At 44.4% G+C, this 20,005-nt stretch overlaps 1 protein-coding gene across 1 annotated transcript in view; it reads left to right on the top strand.

Moving 5' to 3' along the window:
• Nucleotides 1–8,203, top strand: part of VTA1 (vesicle trafficking 1) — a 246,678-nt gene extending 238,475 nt beyond the window's left edge. Inside the window, exon 8 of the mRNA XM_088474374.1 lies at nucleotides 7,860–8,203. Coding sequence (XP_088330500.1) covers nucleotides 7,860–8,005 — 146 coding nt within the window. The 3' untranslated portion in view covers nucleotides 8,006–8,203. The remainder of the gene's footprint in view (nucleotides 1–7,859) is intronic.
• The last annotated feature ends 11,802 nt before the right edge of the window (nucleotides 8,204–20,005 follow it).

Below are 20,005 nucleotides of genomic sequence, written 5' to 3' on the forward strand. Positions count from 1 at the left end.
ACACGTCACCTGGTTGATTTTTACACAGAACTGCTCGCAGTGCTTGTGGTAGGGTACAGTCAACCACAAGCTCTGCGGTCTGGAGATGACTACGCAAGTGGGCGGCTAAAGACAGGCTGGTGGGCGTCTATAAACACAAAGGGATCGCTCTCCAAGACATAGTGGGCGTGCTTATGCCTTGCCGTACGATCGCCTGCCTTGATGTCACTTAGCTGAATTTGCATACGCTGGGGGCGAGCGAACGGGTCTGAATCAGGCCCAGAGTATGGACCATACTTGCCTATTCTACCAAAAAGTCCAGGGGACTCCCAAATTTTTGAGAGTCCCCTCAGACATCCGGTAAGAGTAGGTCACCCCCCTCCCCCTGCATCCTTTCCACTTAATGATCGAATGGGAGTGCATTGACATGATTTTCAAAGATTAGCTGTACCACACTGCCAGGATGGGGAACAGTTGTTGTGATGGAGACTGCTAGTGAGAGATATTTTAAATGTGAGGGGTTTAGGAGGGGGTCTTCAAGGAGGTCACCCTTGAAGTGGTATTGGGGGACAGCAGTGATGGAGATGCCACATTCTCCCATCGTTGCTCAGCGATTATTTCATAAAATGCCTCAATTTATTAGTGTTTAGTTCTAGCTGGAATTTCTCCATTTATTTTTAAGCTGGAGAAAGATTACACACACAAGAAAATAATGGCCAAAAACAAGTGCAAGTATTTCAGTGTCTAAGAAATCGGTTTTAAAGTTTGCACGGGTGATTTATGTAATCTAGGGGTCTATTCACTAAGCCTTGGAGAGAGATAAAGTACCAACCAATCAGCTACTGTCTGTGTTTGAAAAATTACAGGAGCTGATTAGTTGGTACTTTATCTATTTCAACTTTCTCTTTCTACAAGCCTTATGCTGGGTACACACTAGACGATGTGTACCCAGCCTGACATCGGTAGCTATGGGACCCGGCGGGGGAGCCGGCATAGTCAAGTGCACACACAGTATGGCCCTCACTAACGACATCCCCCGTTGGCCCTGCTTGTAATTAGACAGAGGATGTTGCTGATGACCCGCAGGAGCGTGCATTATCAGCGACATAGTCGGTACACACTATACTATGTGCCTAATATCTCGGTCTGATCCGCCAGATTAGAAGACATATCGTCTAGTGTGTACCTAGCCTTAGGGAATAGACCCCTAAGCCTTGGAGAGATATAAAATACCAACCAATCAGCTCCTAACTGTCATTTTTCAAACACAGCCTGTAAAGTGACAAGAGCTGATTGGTTGGTGTTTTATCTCCGTTCACGTTATCTCTCCAAGGCTTAGTACATAGACCTACAAGTGCATTAGAGGGTGCTGTAACCCATTGGTACCAATCAGTTGACTTTCATTTTCATAGCAAATTGGCTGCTATGAATTACACCAACGTTTCATGCTCTATGCTATGTATTTTCCTTTGTCAAAACTACATGAAGTTTTACGAACACAGTAGACCAGTGGCACAATTCTATTAAATACAGTACTTTGGGTTGCAAGGATGGGATAGGTTATACATTGAAATCATAAAAATATTTTCTATTTAAATTTTTTTAAATAAAAATCTTGCCTTGCGCTGTTGTTTTAAATTATGCCGTTGCTGTCTAAATGCTAATGGTGCAATTAAAAAGTAAGAGCCTGATTACATCATAACAGTAAATAGAATTTTGCTAGCCTCCTTTTCATTTCTTTTTTCTTTAAACACATTTTATTGTAAGACTGCAATAACCATCTCAAAATATCGGTCAAGAGATAATAAGACATCAAAAAAAGTAGACAGCATAATCTATAACCAAATCCATGGAGAGTGTAGAGTCACCAGTACATAAACCAGTTATAATAAGGTTAACAAGATCTAACATAACAATTTAGCTATTTAGTCAGTGCACTGTGAGAGCCACAGAATCCGCGCCCCCCTTGCCCCCACCAATTTCTTATTTGTATTCTTGAGAGGAATACCTGTAGATAAAGTTTCTTCGTTATACCAAGCAGTAAGTTGGATTGCAGTACGGGGCGTATCTCTATGTATGACTATGAACATAGGGTAGCCAGATGGCAAAAACTTCTCTGCCCTTTTTATCTTTATTAAAAGATAATTCCAACCAGTCCATATGAAATAAATATGAAATTCTATGTAAGAGAGTGAGCGTCAGATCATCAGCAGAGATCCATTGAGATAAAATGGTTTTCTTTGCAGCTGCTGCAATCTTTACTAATAGATGACGGGCACCTTTATGGGGACAAGACGACTCAGACATTGGCAGGATATCACACATCGCCCACTCAGGCGTTAATTCAAAGCTAATTCCCAGCGTGGTGGATATATATGCGTGAACTAGGGACCAGAACCTCTGTACCTCCACACAGGACCACATACATTGCATTACATCTGCATTGGGCTGTTTACACTTGAAGCAATTAGAGTCAGTGGAAGCACCAGTAGGGAATCTCAGTTTAGGGGTAAAATCAGCATGATGCAGTTATTTATATGTAATGCAATTCGGAATATGATGCCGAGATTAATTGTTTAAGTCTGACAAAAGATTGAAAAATAGAGGGCAAAGGTATGGTAGGAAATGTGGAGCGCCATTTAATGACTCCAGCTGTCTCCACATCTAAATGTATTACTCGGCGTATGCAAGTACAGTTGTGGAGGTGGAAAATAACATTGTAGGGCAGCAAGACAGCGCATCATCTACACCACTTTTCCCAGATAAAATGGTGGGTCGGGGAACCAAAGCAGAGACATAGCTACGTATTTGGAAATAAACCCCTTTTCATTTCTAAACATTGTGTAATATGAAAAAAAGTCTTTTTTTTTTTTTTTTTCCTCTACACAACAGCACAAAATGTTATTCTATTAACTTTCTGTGATGCTTCTAGTAACTGGGTTGTTAAAATACTGACATATGGGCAATTGCACATTTAAGCATGGAAAACAGGGCCACCAGTGTATTTCTGTACCTGCTGGGAGCTCAACAGCCAAGACGGCAGAAAAAGTCATTCTTTGAAAAACAAGCAGGGCTCCAATCCAACTCTTACTGGAAGGAACTAATCTTATTTTTACAGTACTAGTGCTGAATTGCTATTTTGTTTTCCCCAACGCCTCTTATTTCTAGTCCGGTGCCAGTCAACCAGACTCTCAAGAAAGTTTGTTTAAAAGACTAGCATAATGTATGTAAGGACAGACATATAAATGTGTTAATCTTGAAATGTTTATGCTGCACTGCGTTGCCTAGTGCACGCTATATACATTATTTAAAGTTGTACATACATTTTATGTTGGGAATAAAAATGTTAATATGATAATGAGTAGTTTCTAAAATGTGGACACCATCAGTTTTATTTGCAAGTGACCACATCAGGGAATTTGCAAACATGCAAACTGTCTACACATGATGGGTATTATAAGATAAAACACATCTTCATCGTAAAACAAAACGTTAACTTCAGATCAAAAATAAATATGCCCATATCGTACATGGATTACAGTTTCTGTATAATAGTTTACAACATTTGCATTACTAAAATGTGTCTTTGGAAAGTTCTAATTTTATTAGATCATGAATGTGTCTGTATGGTACTCTATCCGGGTCTTAGTTATGGCAGCCATCCGACTTTTTCTCTGGGAGAGACTTTGCAAGCAACCCTTCCTTATACAGAGATGCTCAGACCCCCATCAAGTTTCCAAAGAAATCTGACACATTTAAAAATTATGTTTATTAGTTCGCTGTTTCCTGATCTGCATTTATTGCTCCATGGCTTCTGTTTGGGAAACCTTAGCCTCCATTCTGATATACATTTGTAGCTGGAATCTGGCTCCAGATTCCTTCTCTCTCTTTATTAACTCCATAATTCTCTTGCTTTATCCCTCTCTCTAGCCATCAGTCTTGTTCTTTACTTTTTGTTTTTACTTTTCTCACCTGCTAGAATAAGTTTTTTTTTTTTTTGTGTTGCTTTACTACCTAGAGTGAGTACACACTAGACGATGTGTGTACCCAACCGCGGCACGATATATCGGGCTGGCCGTACACACAGATAGCAGATCAAAAGATGCGCTGCATGGGAGCGCATAGTTATCCATACACACTGAGCGATGTGGCCGATATATCATTCCAATCCGCATTGGAACGATATACATCGTCCAATATATATTGCTTAGTGTGTTCCCAGTTTAACATCAATCGTTACACATTTTCTATCTGCTATTTATCTCTCTAAGTGACCTATCCAATAATATTCTCTAAAGGCTCATACACACTAGACGATGAGCTGTATGAACGATATTGGTGAAAAATTTCCCTTGAACTTCTGTAGTGCAAGACAAATGATATTGGGTGTACACACTGATAGATATCTTTAAAGATATAATTCAGTGATGTCCATCCTGCCACATCTCTGAACAGGCAATTCTTGAGGACATAGTCAGATTGGCCTGCATGTGTGGACGACAAAAGACATTGTTAACGACCTGCAGGAGCGCACATCATTCGTCGTTCACTGCATACACACTGAACGATATATTGTTGGACGATATAGTTATCGTCCATATCATTCATAAAAATCATCTAGTGTGTATGCGGCTTAAGGCACTGCGCAAATGAAGGATCATCTTCCATTATTTGCAGCGACAAATCCAAATCTACCAAAGCAATTAATTAGTGCTTTGAAAAGCAACTGTCCCATGGGGATGTAGTCAGGAAGCCGACGGTCTAAATGCCGACCGCCGGCTTCCCGATTGTCTAATCCCGGCAAAGTACTAATGACAGGAGTAGAAATCCCAATGCCTGTCAGACCTACGCCGGGGCACCGATGCCCGGCATACCGAATGAAGGTAAACCGGGCGCGGAAAGCTGCGGGAGGGGGGGTTAGGTTTTAGGGCTCCTGGGGAGACTTGGGGTTAGAGACCCCTCCCAGGGGGTAGGATTAGGCTAGGGGAAGGGGGGGGGGTTAGGTTTAGGCACCCCCGGGGGGAAGGTTAGGGTTAGGCACCCCCCCGGGAGACTTATGTTTAGGCTGTGGAGACGGGGGGTTAGGTTTAGGCCGGCGGTATTACCTTCTACGCCTGTCCCATGATCCCTAAAGATGGGTACACACTATACAATGTGTAACCCAGCCGACGGTGCGATGCAATGTAGAAATCATTACTATATATTGCAAACATTGTCTGGAAGACCAAGAACAGGTGATAATTAATTTATTTTAGAAGCATTATGTAGTAAAAAGAAATAGAAAGAAAGGTGACGAGCCTAGAGGTCTTTCCATAGCACACAATGGTCTATTCATGACAAATATTCTGAGCAGTCAATCACATCCCTGTATTGGGCATTGTTTCTTTAGCTTTGGGCATAGAGCATTTCAGAAAGTGTTTTCTATAGTTTAGAATTGACATTGGGGTTTTTTCACATCCTAAATATTCACTCTTATATAAGAGAATAGACCTAGACAGAACATGAATGAGAAACCGCTTCAGGGCATAATGTCTTCATCACGTGGAAGAGCTTCCCTGCACTGTGCCGGTTGTAACATTTACTAGAGAATATAAGCTCCCTTCATCTGCCACACCTGAAGGACAAACCTTTCTCAAAGGTATTGGCTTTCTCAATATAAAAGAAAAGCAGACAATATGAGCATCTACATTTTAAATGTCATTCTGTAACAAGATAGTGGCACAGAGACAAAACGATCTTGCCTAGGTGACGGTAACAAAGATCACATACCTAAACTGAACATTGATCCAAGGGAAGTAATATCTTTTATACATACGCAATAGCTTGCGCAGTAGGTTAAATGTAACCTGTAACATAGTTGTTAAAATGTACAGTAAAACAAAACCCTTCTAGCACAGTTGAAACAGACTTACTTGGACTTCCATAACTGTTCCATAACAGGTGGAAGGCCACATACTACCTAACTCTTATCTGTGATGTGCTCATAATGTAGCATGCATCTAGTGAATGCCAGCACAAGCCTTAAACTGATTCTGCAAGCTAATTACAAGGATCAGAACATACTGTATGGTTGTCTGTTCCAAATGAAAAAGCAGTGTTAATCTCATTCTCATAAACCAATTGCTTCAATTGTATAAAAAACGTGTAAAAGTGACACCTAAGCAGCAAAACGCAGAGCAAACTTGATTTCAAGTGCTCTTTATATGTATGGAAAGGATTTCAGAATATACTAATGTAATCTTTCAACTAACACTGGAAGCAAAGTCGGGTAATTCAGTGCTAAATACAACATTGATTATTATTTTGTTTTAAGTGTAAAGCTAGCTACACGCTATACAATTATTGGGCCGATTTGCCAATAATCTGGTGATCGGCCTGATTTACTGTATAGTGTGTATGAACAATCATTTTAATAGTTAAAAACCATCCACAAACGCATTTTTTTCATTATCTGATCAATCGGCCAAGAACGAAAATCTCTGCCTCAATTCCCCGATATGGAGCAGTGTGTGTGCATTATCGATAATCTGCTGATACTTCCTATGCTTTCCTGCCTCTATGTCATCCTCCTTGTGGGCGTACATATGCAAAATGAGTGTGGTGCAGTGGAAAATCAGTAGCTTCTTCTAATAAAAAAATGCATAATGTGTAGCACAGATATTGGGGTTTGGCAATTTGCTGAAAAATCGCCCCGTTTCTCGTCCCGAACTGAAAAATCTGAGAGTGTGTAGCTAGCTTTAGTGTTATAACATTGTTCCCAATTATCCAATCTATTCTCTCTTCCTCTCCCTCTCCGGCCAACAGTGCTATTATTTAAGGATGAGACAGAATTTTACTAGAATAATTCTATGTATTTCATAATAACTTGTACATTCTACTGCTACTGTAATATAAATGTCACAGGTTTATATTATACTGAATTAGTAGCATAATCGTAACAAAAATATTAGTCCCACAAAATGCACCTCTATTCTCTGCAGTTAGTTCAGTTGTTGCTGATGCCAATGTTGTGTTATGTGAGCACTAGCTTGTGTAGTTCAGGGAGGTTAAATACATTTGTATGCAGTTTGTAGTGTCCATGTTTCTTACAAAAAGCAAAGTATTTCTGTTTAGGTACATAATTAATCTTCTCAATGTTTGTGTGGCGTTTCCTATTCCTCCGTTTTTAATTACAGATATTTTAGGTGAACAGCTCCCAAAATATCACTGAAACAAAGGAGGTTATTAAAGAGAGCATATAAAATGTTTGTATGGCAGCCCACTGACTCTGCGCAACAGAATAACATTTCCACCTAACTCTGCAGTGTCTGCCCTCTTCTCACATTGTGTCCACCCAATCCCCTATAGATTGTAAGTTCCCTTCGTCTTCTCTTCATATTGATGCTTACTGTACACTGTACTGTCTGTATTAGTCTGTACCAGTGGCAGATTTTCCTTAGGGATTGCAGCCCTTCCAAGTAAGAATCTGCCACTGCACCGTCATCCGGCTCCAGTCCTGGCCACTCCTCCCCCTGAGCTATAGATTTAAAGTGGATTATCTGTATGTGGTCTTACCTGCACAGCTAGCAGCAGCTAGGCAATTGCAGCTCCTCTCAAGTCTAAAGGTAGGAGCCACCACTGGTCTGTCCTGTTGTCAGTTGCATCCTCTTGTACAACACTAACTTATGTGAATCTGTCTGAAGGTGGAAAGCCTGGTTTAGTACTGGCCTGTATTTTAAAAACCCAATTATTATTGTACTGGCACAAAAGGCTACTCTGCACATTTATAGTACTGGCACAAAAGGCTATTGTCAGCATTTATATAGCCCCCAAAATCCACATAAGGGCTCAAATTATTTCACAGCTGTTCAAAAATATATTCATGTTCTCTCTCTTTTCAGGTGAAGCTAATTTGACACCTGAAGATTTTGCCAAGGCACAGAAATACTGCAAATATGCCGGAAGTGCGTTACAGTATGAGGACGTGAACACGGCAGTGCAGAACCTCCAGAAAGCCTTGAGGCTGCTCACTACTGGCAGAGAGTGATACCACCACAGTCTGCTTCTCTCCTGGGGCTTCAAAAAACACACCTCTCTCCAGTGATTCTAACTGTACAAAATGCACTTGTTTCTGTTGAAAATAGTGATATAACTTTCAATCCTCCAATAGCATATGTTATATTATAATGATACCAGAAATATCACTTGAGGAGGTGACACATTAAACAAGAGTCTTTGCTACGTTTACACGTGTGATTGATGTTTCTTTATAGGCTCTGTAAAATAAATGTGCAGTTTTTTGATCTGTTGTAGCATGAAATCTGATCTCAGTTATCACAATGAGAAGTCACAGTAATTCTGCATGACTGCAAGCTCCCACCGAAACATCTCAATGCACAACATATGCCCCACTTTTAAAACACCATTTATGTTGATGTGTGGGTGCACCATGTGATACTGGAATATAGAACATGTTATATAAATCTGCTAATATCTTTTCAAACACTAAAGCTGCATACACACACACAACGATTTTGTTACCAACGATTTTCTGTCAGATTTTTTAAAGTGTAATGAACGATTTTTTGAACTACAAACGATTTTTATAACTTCCCTTAATGAAAATCATTCAGTTGGTCAGTCAGAGTGAACTTCAAACGGGAACGCGCATTAACGATAATCGTTCATTGTTATAACTCAAACGGAACTATTTTTTCAACGATTGAACGCTAACGACGTCGTTATAGTTAAATCGTTCAAAAAATTGTTACGTGTGTATCCACCTTTAATGAGATATCAGCTGTGGATGGGCACAATACATTTAGGGAAAACTGTATAGCTATTAAATACAGTATTTCTCCCACCAAAAAGTTTAGTTTACAGTATATACCATAAAATCCCACCCATGGTAACAAAATGTATATTGTTCTTGGACTCCCGAGAAGCCTCGTTATGGCCAAGGTCTTTGGAAAGTGTGGGGATTTCCCAAAATTTGCAAAGTTTCCAGCACTGAATAATGAAACTATTTAAATGGTCTTTCTTTTTATACCCACTTCTGTTTTCTTTTTGACATGTCTTTTTAAATGACTAGAGTCAGTCTGTTCAGTTTTGATAAAGAGGTGAGCTGCAGTGCTGATCAACATAGAAATAATGCCTAATAATGTGATTTATTTTATCTGGAGGAAAATGGAAGCACCATGCTCATAACCTCTTTGTGGGTCTACAGCTACGCTTGTGCCTTTTTTGAACATGATTGTTCAGGTGATGGTAATAAGGATATGTTTCCTATGTTGAATATATCTTTTGCACATGTATAATGATTTTAACCTTTCTTGCGCAGCTGGAGGACAGAACTACTGGTATACAGATTAGGTAAGGACCTCCATAAGAGATGGCGAGCGGGCCGCCTGCTCCCTAACTGTTATCTAAGGTCTGCTTATATAATAATGAATAACATTTATCCTGCAGGTAGAGGAGTGGGGATAAAATTGGAAAGTTACAGAAATACTAATTTATCTTCCCATATGTTGGCTACTTTCCACAAGTTTTAGGAAAATAAAAAAACAGCACTGTATTCATATACATGGCCACATTTTGCGCCTATTCCTTTGTTTTTGGGCACTTGGTACAAGATTGTTTACAGTTAGATACTTTTTGTATGGAATACACTTTTTATAATGTAGGTAACTGAAGTTTGAGATTGGCCAATTGCTAGCAAGACAAATATAACATTGTGTTTCAACACTCTTACGACTGATGTGTGAATGAGGTTTCTTTTTCCCTACACCAATTACTGTTTTTTTTGCATTTGTCTGAGGACCTCACACTCCATGTTTTCTGATTGTCTCTCTGGGGGGTGACCAAGATGGACAATGTTAAGCTGTAAGAGATAAATGGTTTCTGAACATGGAACTATACATTGTAAGCTTTAAAATGCATGTAGCCATTAGATTTGCTTAAGAATAAACTGAGGTTAAGTAATTAAACAAATATCATTGTTGGTGTCTTTGTTTTGATTTATGATCAGAACTTAATTTTGCTGTTAATAGGTTACATAAAAGGCATGCAAAACTACATCTTTTTAATTAACTCTTCATATGCTACATATGACCTCATTTTGCTATAAATAAAATTACATATTTCTTCTCCTCACAGTTGAGTTTAAAGGTATTTGTCCTTCCACAACTTCCATTATAGTGCATGCACATGGAGGTTCCTTAATATTTGATACATACAATACTACATCGGGTTCAGTATATTTGTCTACATGGTTGTAATGTCAACAAGCATCTAAACACTGTCAACGTCATTAGAATGTTGACAAAATGTTCCTGGTGGTCCAGTGGTGACTTACCAGGTTTGGCTATGTTTTCCGGGTCTGGTGGTCAGCCGACTGTGACTTCCGGATGATCCTGTGACGCTGCAGTGGTGAGTACCGCTAACCCTCCTCTCTTGTGCCTAAACCTACCCTCCCGTCCCGCAGCCCAAAACTCCCACTGGTTCCTAAACCTCCCCACCCGTAGCCTATCCCTCTGCTGCCGTAGCTTTACCCTAACCCTCCGGTCCATACAGAATGTTTACCTTTTTCACATGTCGCCATTCTGAACATGTCAGCATTTAGTAAGTGTGACTTCATGACTGCATCCCCACTATATTACCTCTATTTGTTTATTCTATAAAATCTGGATACCTGAATATTGGAGGAGAAATAACACGGGAGACTCAGAAAAGGAACTTTAAGCCAATGAAAGTGAAGGAACGTCTATATTCCATTTGGAATTAAAGGGACTCTATCTCTTTTCTTTTTAGTTCGGTATTGTGTATTGTAGCGCCACATTTTGTGCAGTATACATTGAGAATGCATCTGCCTCATTCAACCCAGTTATAACTGTGTCCTACATTACCATACTAGTAAAGCCACCACCAAGTTCATGAAAATCTCATGAATGCACTCTTAAATAATAGTGTAGATATTAATATTACACAAATGCTTTTCTTCATAAAAGGCCATGTGCTATTTTAGATTTTGTTCTCAAATATGTTTAAAATTATTAATTATAAAACACTTCACCTACGACAATCTGTCTCTATTTAAAAGGAAAAATTGCATAAAAAAAAGCTATTTTTTTTCAATAAGAAAGAACACTTTGTACTGTTCATAGATTCGTATTTAAACGTACCCATTTTCTACTTAGTTTAAAATATAAATTCCTTGTACTAGTAAACAGCAAATTGGCTTCACTTACTCTCACGGCAGGACCAGGAAGCTGCACTGTGCAAAACAGGGTTTGTTAAGCCTTTGGAAGCAGTATTCCTTACCACTTCTCACATCTTTTCAAATAACATTTCCATCTTTATTCCTCAAAATATTTTTAAGATACTGTATTAGCAAACTGTCCCCAGGTGTGAAGTGTAATGTGTGGCAATTATCTTTGAAGCATAAAATGCCAACCTATTTTTTAATGCTGTACAATCATGGAAAATTAATTGAACCATATTTACAAAATCATTAAATGGAAGGTAAGATGACCCTGTTTTGTTAGTTTATTGTGAACATGAAGTAAATGAGAGATAAGTAGAAGTGTTTGCTACAATGGGCCAGACACTTTTGATCAAATAAATAATGCTGTATATACTGTAAAGTGAATAAAAGGTACTAACCAAAACTGTATAATTAAATATTATTAGTATGAGTGATGCTCCAAAATACTAATAGTTTTACCAAACCTAGAAAAAACCCTAATGAAAGATACTTAAAAGAACATACCATAAATACAATGCATTAAAAATAATATATAATCACAAATACACATTAGATACAATTCAAATTTATTGAATGCTAAAGTCAAACTTAATCCATTAAACTTAAATAGTAATTATAATGATTGATCCCACAATAGCCAAATGAGAACAAAGGTGTGCAATAAATCACCAATAACATATATAACTAGTAGTAAACAAATAGTGCTTCATATACCAAAACATAATTTCAAACAACACAAGATTGTAGAACTTTTTATGTTTCTCAATAATTGGGAGTCCTGCCTGCCTTTCCTTGATGATCTATATTTCCCCCCTCTGCTTGCAGCTATATTTTCTACTTCAGGGTCCATAGGGTATCCACAGGATACCTTGGGGTATAGGTGTGACGTCAGTCGCAGGGCACCAAAGAGTTAAGCTTTCAGCCTCCCAGGATGCACTAGGTCCCCCTCCTATACCCCGCCCCCGGGCCAAGGCACCTCAGTTTAGTTTGGTGCCCGGCCGGAGTCGGGTGCACCTGTTGGAGTGGGGGCTAGAAGAGCCCCTGAAGCTTATTCTTCATGCAGCTGTGGCTGCACAACTGGATGAACAGCATGGACAGTCAGTCCTGACGTCCATGCTGTCTTCCCTACACCCCGCCGGTACCAGAACGCCGGTACTGATCCGGGGATGCTGGTGGGCGTCTGGGGTCACAGCTAGCGGTGACCCCAGATGCTCCGGACCATGGCCGGATTCAAGGGGGACAGAGGTAAGCAGCGGGGTCCCGCGGTGGGTCCCCGCTGATCACATGGTCCTAAGTCCCCAGGCAGGGGGCTCCCTGGGGACTGGCTGCAGCGTGGAGCCAGGCGACCAACCTGCGCTTCCACTACCCCCTGGGACAGCGGACCGCAGCAGAGCGGTAGCGCTGCGGCGTCCCAGGGGTTAAATGCATGCCAGGGGAGCGCGCCTTCCCTGTCTCACAGCCGGCGCCTCCCCCGCTGCACACAGCCCTCTCTGCATGCTGCCGACTGGTCCTGTGGCAGCGCTCCTCCCCCAGGCCAGCCTCCTCTCTGCTCCTCGGCGGCCATCTTCTCCAGAACGCATGGTGAACGCTGCTGGAAGCGCTGGACGGAAGCATCGTGGTCTGGGTCCCCCCGCATACCTCTCCTCCGCTGTGGTCAGGTCTGTGTATGCAGCGCTGTGTCCTACCAGGCCCTGTGTCTGTGTAGTTGAGTGATCAGCGCTGTTAGTGCAGGAATTGTTATTTTTCTGCATTGTATGTGACTGTGCTAGCGCTGCTGCCTGTAATCTTTTCTTCATCTAAACTGTCAGCTTTATTACTGTCCCTGTTCTTTCTGCTAAAGCCCTTGCGGTGCGGTGCTGCAGGGTGGTCTCTCGCCTATTTAATACTTAATTGGTGAGAGAAGTCACATACGTGGTGCCATCATGTCTGAAAGTGATTTTCCCTTCCGGCTACAGTGTACCACGTGCAAAGTACCGTTAGCGGAGGGGGAGGGTAGCGCGGAGGGCCTTTGCCGGCAGTGTTTGTCCATGGCGCGGCCTATTACAGTTACAGCACCGGTACAGGAGCCGCCCTGGGCTTGTTTCGCTCAGGCGTTAACAGCTTTAGTGGGCCAGTTAGCTCCGCAGCCCGCGTTTACTCCGATGGGTTTGTCCCAGCAGTCTGTGGTGTCGTCACCCATGCAGGGGTTCCCACGACAATTGGTGGTACCCCACAGTCTCCCTATTTCCCCGCTCCCGGGTTCTCAGGAGCCAGCGTGGGTTAACTCCCTGACGAGTTCTGTACAGCACTTGTCGGATGTGTTGCAAGGGGAGTCTGTGATGCGGTCTCATAAAAGGCCGGTGGCGTCTCTGTCCGCTCCTTATGAGGATGACGAAGGGACGTCTGATGATGGGGAGATTCTAGATCCTTACGATCAGGAACCTCTCCATACTAAGGACGCTGATGCTAAGTCCAAAGTATATATTCCTGGACTTATTCGGGCGGTCCGCACAGCCTTGGTGATTGAGGACGAAGTTCCCCCAGCGGCTAAATCTAAGTATGCCTTTTTCAAAGATGTGAAGGGCGATGCCACAGTCTTTCCTCTTTCGGGTCAGTTGGTGGACCATTTAGAGGAGGCGTGGAAACAACCTGGCAAAAGATACCAGCCGCAGAGACGCCTGGCGGTGGCTTATCCGTTCGCGGATAATTATTTTGCGAAGTGGGAATCCCCTCCACAGGGGATTCTCACGTGACCCGTCTTGTCCGTAGTGCCACATTGCCGATGCCATCCATGTCCTCCCTTAAGGATGCTACGGACCGCAAGGTAGAAATCTGCCTGAAGTCCGCTTATTCCCTTGCAGGGGGGGCAGCACGGCCGGCTATGGCCATTTGCTGGGTTGCCAGAGCGATGGAGCGCTGGGCGGATTCATTAGAGGCTTCTTTTGAATCCGACTGTCCGGCCGATCAGGCGGAGTTGATTGGCAATCTCCGTGATTCGGCCACCTACATCAACGAGGCGGCTCTAGACATTAGTACTCTGGTGTCTAGAATTTCTTCAGCAGCGGTAGCTGCTCGTCGCACCTTGTGGCTGCGATCCTGGAAGGCGGACGCAGATTCCAAGAAAGGTCTGGAAGCGTTGCCGTTTACCGGAGAAGTTCTCTTCGGTCCGGATCTGGATAAGATTGTGGCCACGCTGGCGGCAGCCAAATCTGCCTGTCTCCCGTCGGCCGCTGCTCCTTCTGGTTCGGGACCATCGTCCTTTCGGTCATCTAGGGCCCAGGGCAGGCCCAAACCATAGTCGTTTCCTCGACAGGCTGGCCCTAAGAAATCGGTCAAGCCCCGGAAGCAGGCATGGAGTACCAGACGTCCGGCCCCCAAGCCAGATGACAAGCCTGCGGCCTGACGGTCCGGGCCTCCCTTTGGGGGATCCCAGGGTGGGAGGCCGCCTGCTACAGTTCGCCCAGTGTTGGTCGACCACTATGACAGACACTTGGGTTCTGGAGGTGGTTTCTCACGGATACGCCCTCTCCTTCCGGCACAGACCCCCGGCTCGCTTCTTCACCACGGGTCTCCCATCAGACCGGAACAAGGCTACGGAGCTGCGGAAGGTATTGCACACTATGCTCCAGGCTGGAGTTATAGTGGCGGTTCCATTCTCCCAGAGGGGCCAGGGTTTCTATTCAAATCTATTTTTGGTACAGAAACCCAATGGGTCATATCGTCCGATTCTCAACCTCAAAGCACTCAACAAGTCTTTGCGGGTCCCGAAGTTTCGGATGGAGACCCTACGGTCCATCATTCTGGCGCTGGAACCTGGGGACTACTTGGTGTCATTGGACATACAGGACGCTTACCTGCATGTCCCTATTCTTTGGCGCCATCAACAGTTCCTCAGGTTTGCAATCAGCAGCGACCACTTCCAGTTTCGGGCGTTACCTTTTGGCCTGGCAACAGCACCACGTGTTTTCACCAAGGTGATGGCGGTCATGGCGGCTTCTCTGCGGCTGCAGGGAGTCCGCATGTTGCCGTATTTGGACGACCTGTTATTGGTGGCAGGTTCTCCAGAGCTCCTGTTACGCCACTTGGACCTGACCATTGCACTGCTGCAACGGCACGGCTGGCTAATCAACTGGCAGAAGTCCACTCTAATCCCGTCTCGGAGGATTCTGCATCTTGGAGCCTTATTGGACTCGGGACAGCAAAGGATCTTCGTGACGGAGGACAAGATCTCTGCTTTACAGTCAAGGGTGCGCAGTTGTCTGCACAGCCGCCGGGTGTCCTTACACTCGGCGATGAGGTTACTGGGCTCCATGGTGTCGGTTTTCGACATGGTGGAATACGCCCAGTTTCACTCCAGACCTCTGCAGCACCTGATCCTGTCCAAGTGGAACGGGCTGACTCAGTCTCTGAAGTCCCAGACGATTGTGTTCACCCAGGAGGTTCGCCTGTCCCTTACGTGGTGGTTACAGACGACCCACCTCAACAAGGGACGTCCGTTCTGGGTTCCAAATTGGGTCCTGTTGACAACGGACGCCAGTCTTCGGGGCTGGGGAGCAGTTTCGGGTCCACACTTGTTCCAGGGCAGGTGGACGCCGACAGAAGCGGAGCTTCCAATAAATATCTTGGAACTCCGTGCGGTCTTCAATGCTCTCCAGCAGGCACAGCGGTTTCTCCAGGGTCGCCCGGTGCAGGTCCAGTCGGACAACGCTACCACCGTGGCCTACATAAACAGGCAAGGAGGAACTCGCAGTCGGGCGGCTCTCGTAGAGGTCTCTCGGATCCTGGTTTGGGCGGAGCGCAATCTTCCGGCCATATCAGCGGTCTTCATCCCGGGAGTGCTCAATTGGGAGGCGGACTTTCTAAGTCGCCAGGACGTTCATCCGGGGGAATGGTCCCTGCACCCGGACGTTTTTCAACTACTGGTGGACAGGTGGGGTCTTCCAGAAATCGACCTCATGGCGTCCCGGCACAACAACAAGTTGCCGGTGTACGGGTCTCGCACAAGAGACGAAGGGGCGTCTCTGGTGGATGCTCTGTCCGTCCGGTGGACGTTCCGGTTCGCATACCTGTTCCCTCCGGTCTCCCTTCTTCCACGGGTAATCCGGAAATTCAAACAGGAAGGAGGGACGCTCCTGTTGATAGCTCCCGCGTGGCCCAGACGGCACTGGTTCTCAGACCTTCAGGGTCTGTCCGTGGACATTCCTCTGCGGTTGCCGCTACGACCGGACCTTCTGTCTCAGGGTCCTTGCCTTCACCCGGACCTGACTCGGCTGTCTTTGACAGCGTGGCTGTTGAGACGGCCATGCTGAGGTCCCGGGGGTTTTCCAGCTCTGTGGTGCGTACCATGTTGCGAGCTCGGAAACCGTCTTCCGCGAGGATATACCATCGCGTGTGGCATACGTTCTTCCAGTGGTGTCGACCGAGAGGTTATGCACCGCGGGAGTTTCGTCTGTCTCGGATTCTCGCCTTCCTGCAAGCGGGACTAGATCATGGGCTTCGCCTTGCTTCTTTGAAGGTACAGGTTTCGGCCCTATCTGTCTGGTTTCACCATAGGATTGCTACAATCCCGGATGTGCGCACCTTTATGCAGGGTGTTCTCCGCATTCAGCCGCCCTTTGTTCCACCTGTGGCGCCTTGGGATTTGGCTGTGGTCCTGAGGGCTCTCCAAGGACCGCCGTTTGAACCACTGGGCTCAGTGGATCTTAAATGGCTAACAGCTAAGACTGTTTTCCTTCTGGCCATTGCTTCGGCCAGACGTGTTTCTGAGTTAGAGGCTCTTTCTTGTAGACCCCCTTTCTTGGTTTTTTATGGGAACAGGGCAGTGCTCCGCACTCGGCCCGAGTTTCTTCCCAAAGTTGTTTCCCAGTTTCATATTAACGAGGAAATAGTTGTTCCGGCCTTTAACTCACCGGGTCTTTCCGTGGGTGAGGCCTCTTTGGATGTTGTGCGGGCCTTAAGGACTTATGTTGACCGCACTTCTTCGTTTAGGAAGTCGGACGCTTTGTTTGTCCTCTTTGGCTTCCGTAAAAAGGGTTGGCCTGATTCAAAGCAAACTTTATCAGCCTGGATCCGTATGGCTATTTCTGAAGCTTATCTTCATGAAGGCCTACCGGTCCCTCCTTCTCTGAAGGCTCATTCCACTAGGTCTGTGGGTCCTTCGTGGGCAGCTCGACGTGGTGCCTCGGCAGTTCAGATCTGCAAGGCTGCTACGTGGTCTTCTGTCCATACCTTCGTGAGGTATTACAGGTTTGACACCTTCGCCTCTCAGGATGCTTCCTTCGGGCGGCGGATTCTCCTTTCTGCACAGGAGCGTCCCCACCCTTAAAGGATACTGCTTTGGGACATCCCCAAGGTATCCTGTGGATACCCTATGGACCCTGAAGTAGAAAATATGAGATATGGTAAGAACTTACCCTTGTTATCTCTATTTCTACGAAGTCCATAGGGTTCCACAGGACTCCCGCCCTGTCGCACCTGTGCTGCAGATGGGCTTTGCTCTGGTCACCGGTTTTCCGTCTCCCTCTGGTGAGAATGTGATTCTTGTATGTGTCCAGATCTTTGTTCTCTCTCTTCCTTCTCCTCCTCCGGCCTATGGCTTGGTAACTAACTGAGGTGCCTTGGCCCGGGGGCGGGGTATAGGAGGGGGACCTAGTGCATCCTGGGAGGCTGAAAGCTTAACTCTTTGGTGCCCTGCGACTGACGTCACACCTATACCCCAAGGTATCCTGTGGAACCCTATGGACTTCGTAGAAATAGAGATAACAAGGGTAAGTTCTTACCATATCTCATATTATATGATCATATGATTTAAGTGAATTTTATATGTTTATTGTTATATCTCTTGATTATTTTAGGACATTGTGCAATATATTTTGGGCCCAGCACATCACAGTCAGTGATACTGTATGTGTTGTGATATCTCAGCAAACAAGTTATTGCCACTTCAGTAAGTTACTGCAGGTCCATATCGCTTTTAATGGTACGTGAGGGATGTAGTCGACATTGCCGACAGTCTGAATTCCGGCACCGTAATACCGACAGGTCGGGATCCCTGCACCAATATCACGACCGCCGGCATCCTGAAGGAAAGTACCGGGGTGTTAGGGTTAGGTAGCGGGGTTAGGCATTAGGGGGAGGGTTAGGCACCGGATCGGGAGTGTTAGGATTAGGGTGCGGGAGGGGGAGGTTAGGTTTAGGCACTAAGGGGGAGATTAGAGTTAGGCATCTTGGAGGGAGGGGTAGGGGTTAGAAAAACACCTGTCTTCCCTATTGGTGTCGGGATTCTGGCTGTCGGGATGCCGCTGTCGGGATGCCGCTGTCGGTATTCTGACCAGCGGCATCGACAGCCGGGATTTCATACCCAACCCATATGTGAGGTTAGACCTGGACACACACAGGCACATAACAGAAAATAAGCAACCAACATAAAAGTAGATGTCTCAGCACTACTTGTGCTAATGTCTGTGGATCCTCCAGGTCCTGGCACCCTAATGCTAACCACTACCCCCAGCCTATCGCCTGGCTAGCTTATCCAGCATCAGGAGCAAGGATCATCAGGTGTATGGGAGTTTTAAACCCTTCCTGTGCTCCACTGATTATTCCAGCTAGGTCTGTGTAATGGTATATACACACAGTCAGATTTCTTATCATATATGAACAATGATGATTGTAAAAATCGTTCATATCTTTGACATGTAGGGCATGCATCGATGAACGATGCGCATTCCTGCATGTCAGATAACAATCTCTGACATCGACTTTGTTTGAAGTCAGATTTTGCCGATTTCATTCATTTTAATACTGTCAGAAGTCATTCAATCGATCATTCATGAAATTGTTCAAATTGTTGTAACAATCTTTCATCAAATCTGACGGTGTGTATGCACCATTAATGTGAAAACCTGGAATTCCACACCTTCACTGCTAATGCAGAATGCACCGTTTCACTCCAGCCCCCCTTGGAGGGAGCTGATTCCACCAGAATGTGGGTAATTCGGGTGAGAGACAATCCCTCTTACCACAATTGGTTCTTGTCTACTCCTCCGTCTGCTCCTTGGATGAACTACTGTGTATTGTCCTGGCTTTCTACCTGACTGTGCTTTGCTTAATCCTTTTCTGCTAAATACCCACTACTCTTTACCGATCCTTGGATTTTGTTTCCGGATTGTTTTTCATCTCATCCCTGCCTTCAAATATATACCCACTGCTGTGTACTGAATTTTAGACTTTTTTGTCTTGATTATATTTTTTCTAATTCCTGCCTGCTATTATTACTATCCGATGTATCAGGCCTCCAAATTTGCTATTGGACTTCTCTGCTAGTTGTGTTTTGACCCTGGACTGTCCAATTACAAATCACTTGTTACCTGACATTTCAACTTAGATAAACAACATCTCTTTATACCTATACTAGTGTGGTTGCTCACCTCATTTTGCCATATCTGTGTGTGTGTCTTTGCCTTGTGGGTCCACAGTGAGAAAAAATGGTAACGTTACATAGTTGCCTGTGCCATTATAACCTAGTCTGACATGGACTCTTCAGGGGCTCCTGCTCAGGGTGCTGGAGCAGCACTAACTAAAGCTATTCTGACTTTACAAGGACAGCATACAGCCCTTCAGTTGAGAATGGATGAACCTCAGCTTAATCTGTTCAATGCCCCGTAGTACGTGCTTCAGGGCCAGCTGTAATACAAAATCCTGATTTAGAGCCTATGGTTCAATTATCAGACAAATGTGATGGAAGCAGATTCAAACACCGACTGTTTATTAAACAATGTAATCTAGTTTTTCAAATTTGGCTAATGT

The sequence above is a fragment of the Taudactylus pleione genome, unplaced genomic scaffold, assembly GCF_031769625.1.
Source record: "Taudactylus pleione unplaced genomic scaffold, aTauple2 ptg000154l, whole genome shotgun sequence".
NCBI classification, from domain to species: domain Eukaryota; kingdom Metazoa; phylum Chordata; class Amphibia; order Anura; family Myobatrachidae; genus Taudactylus; species Taudactylus pleione.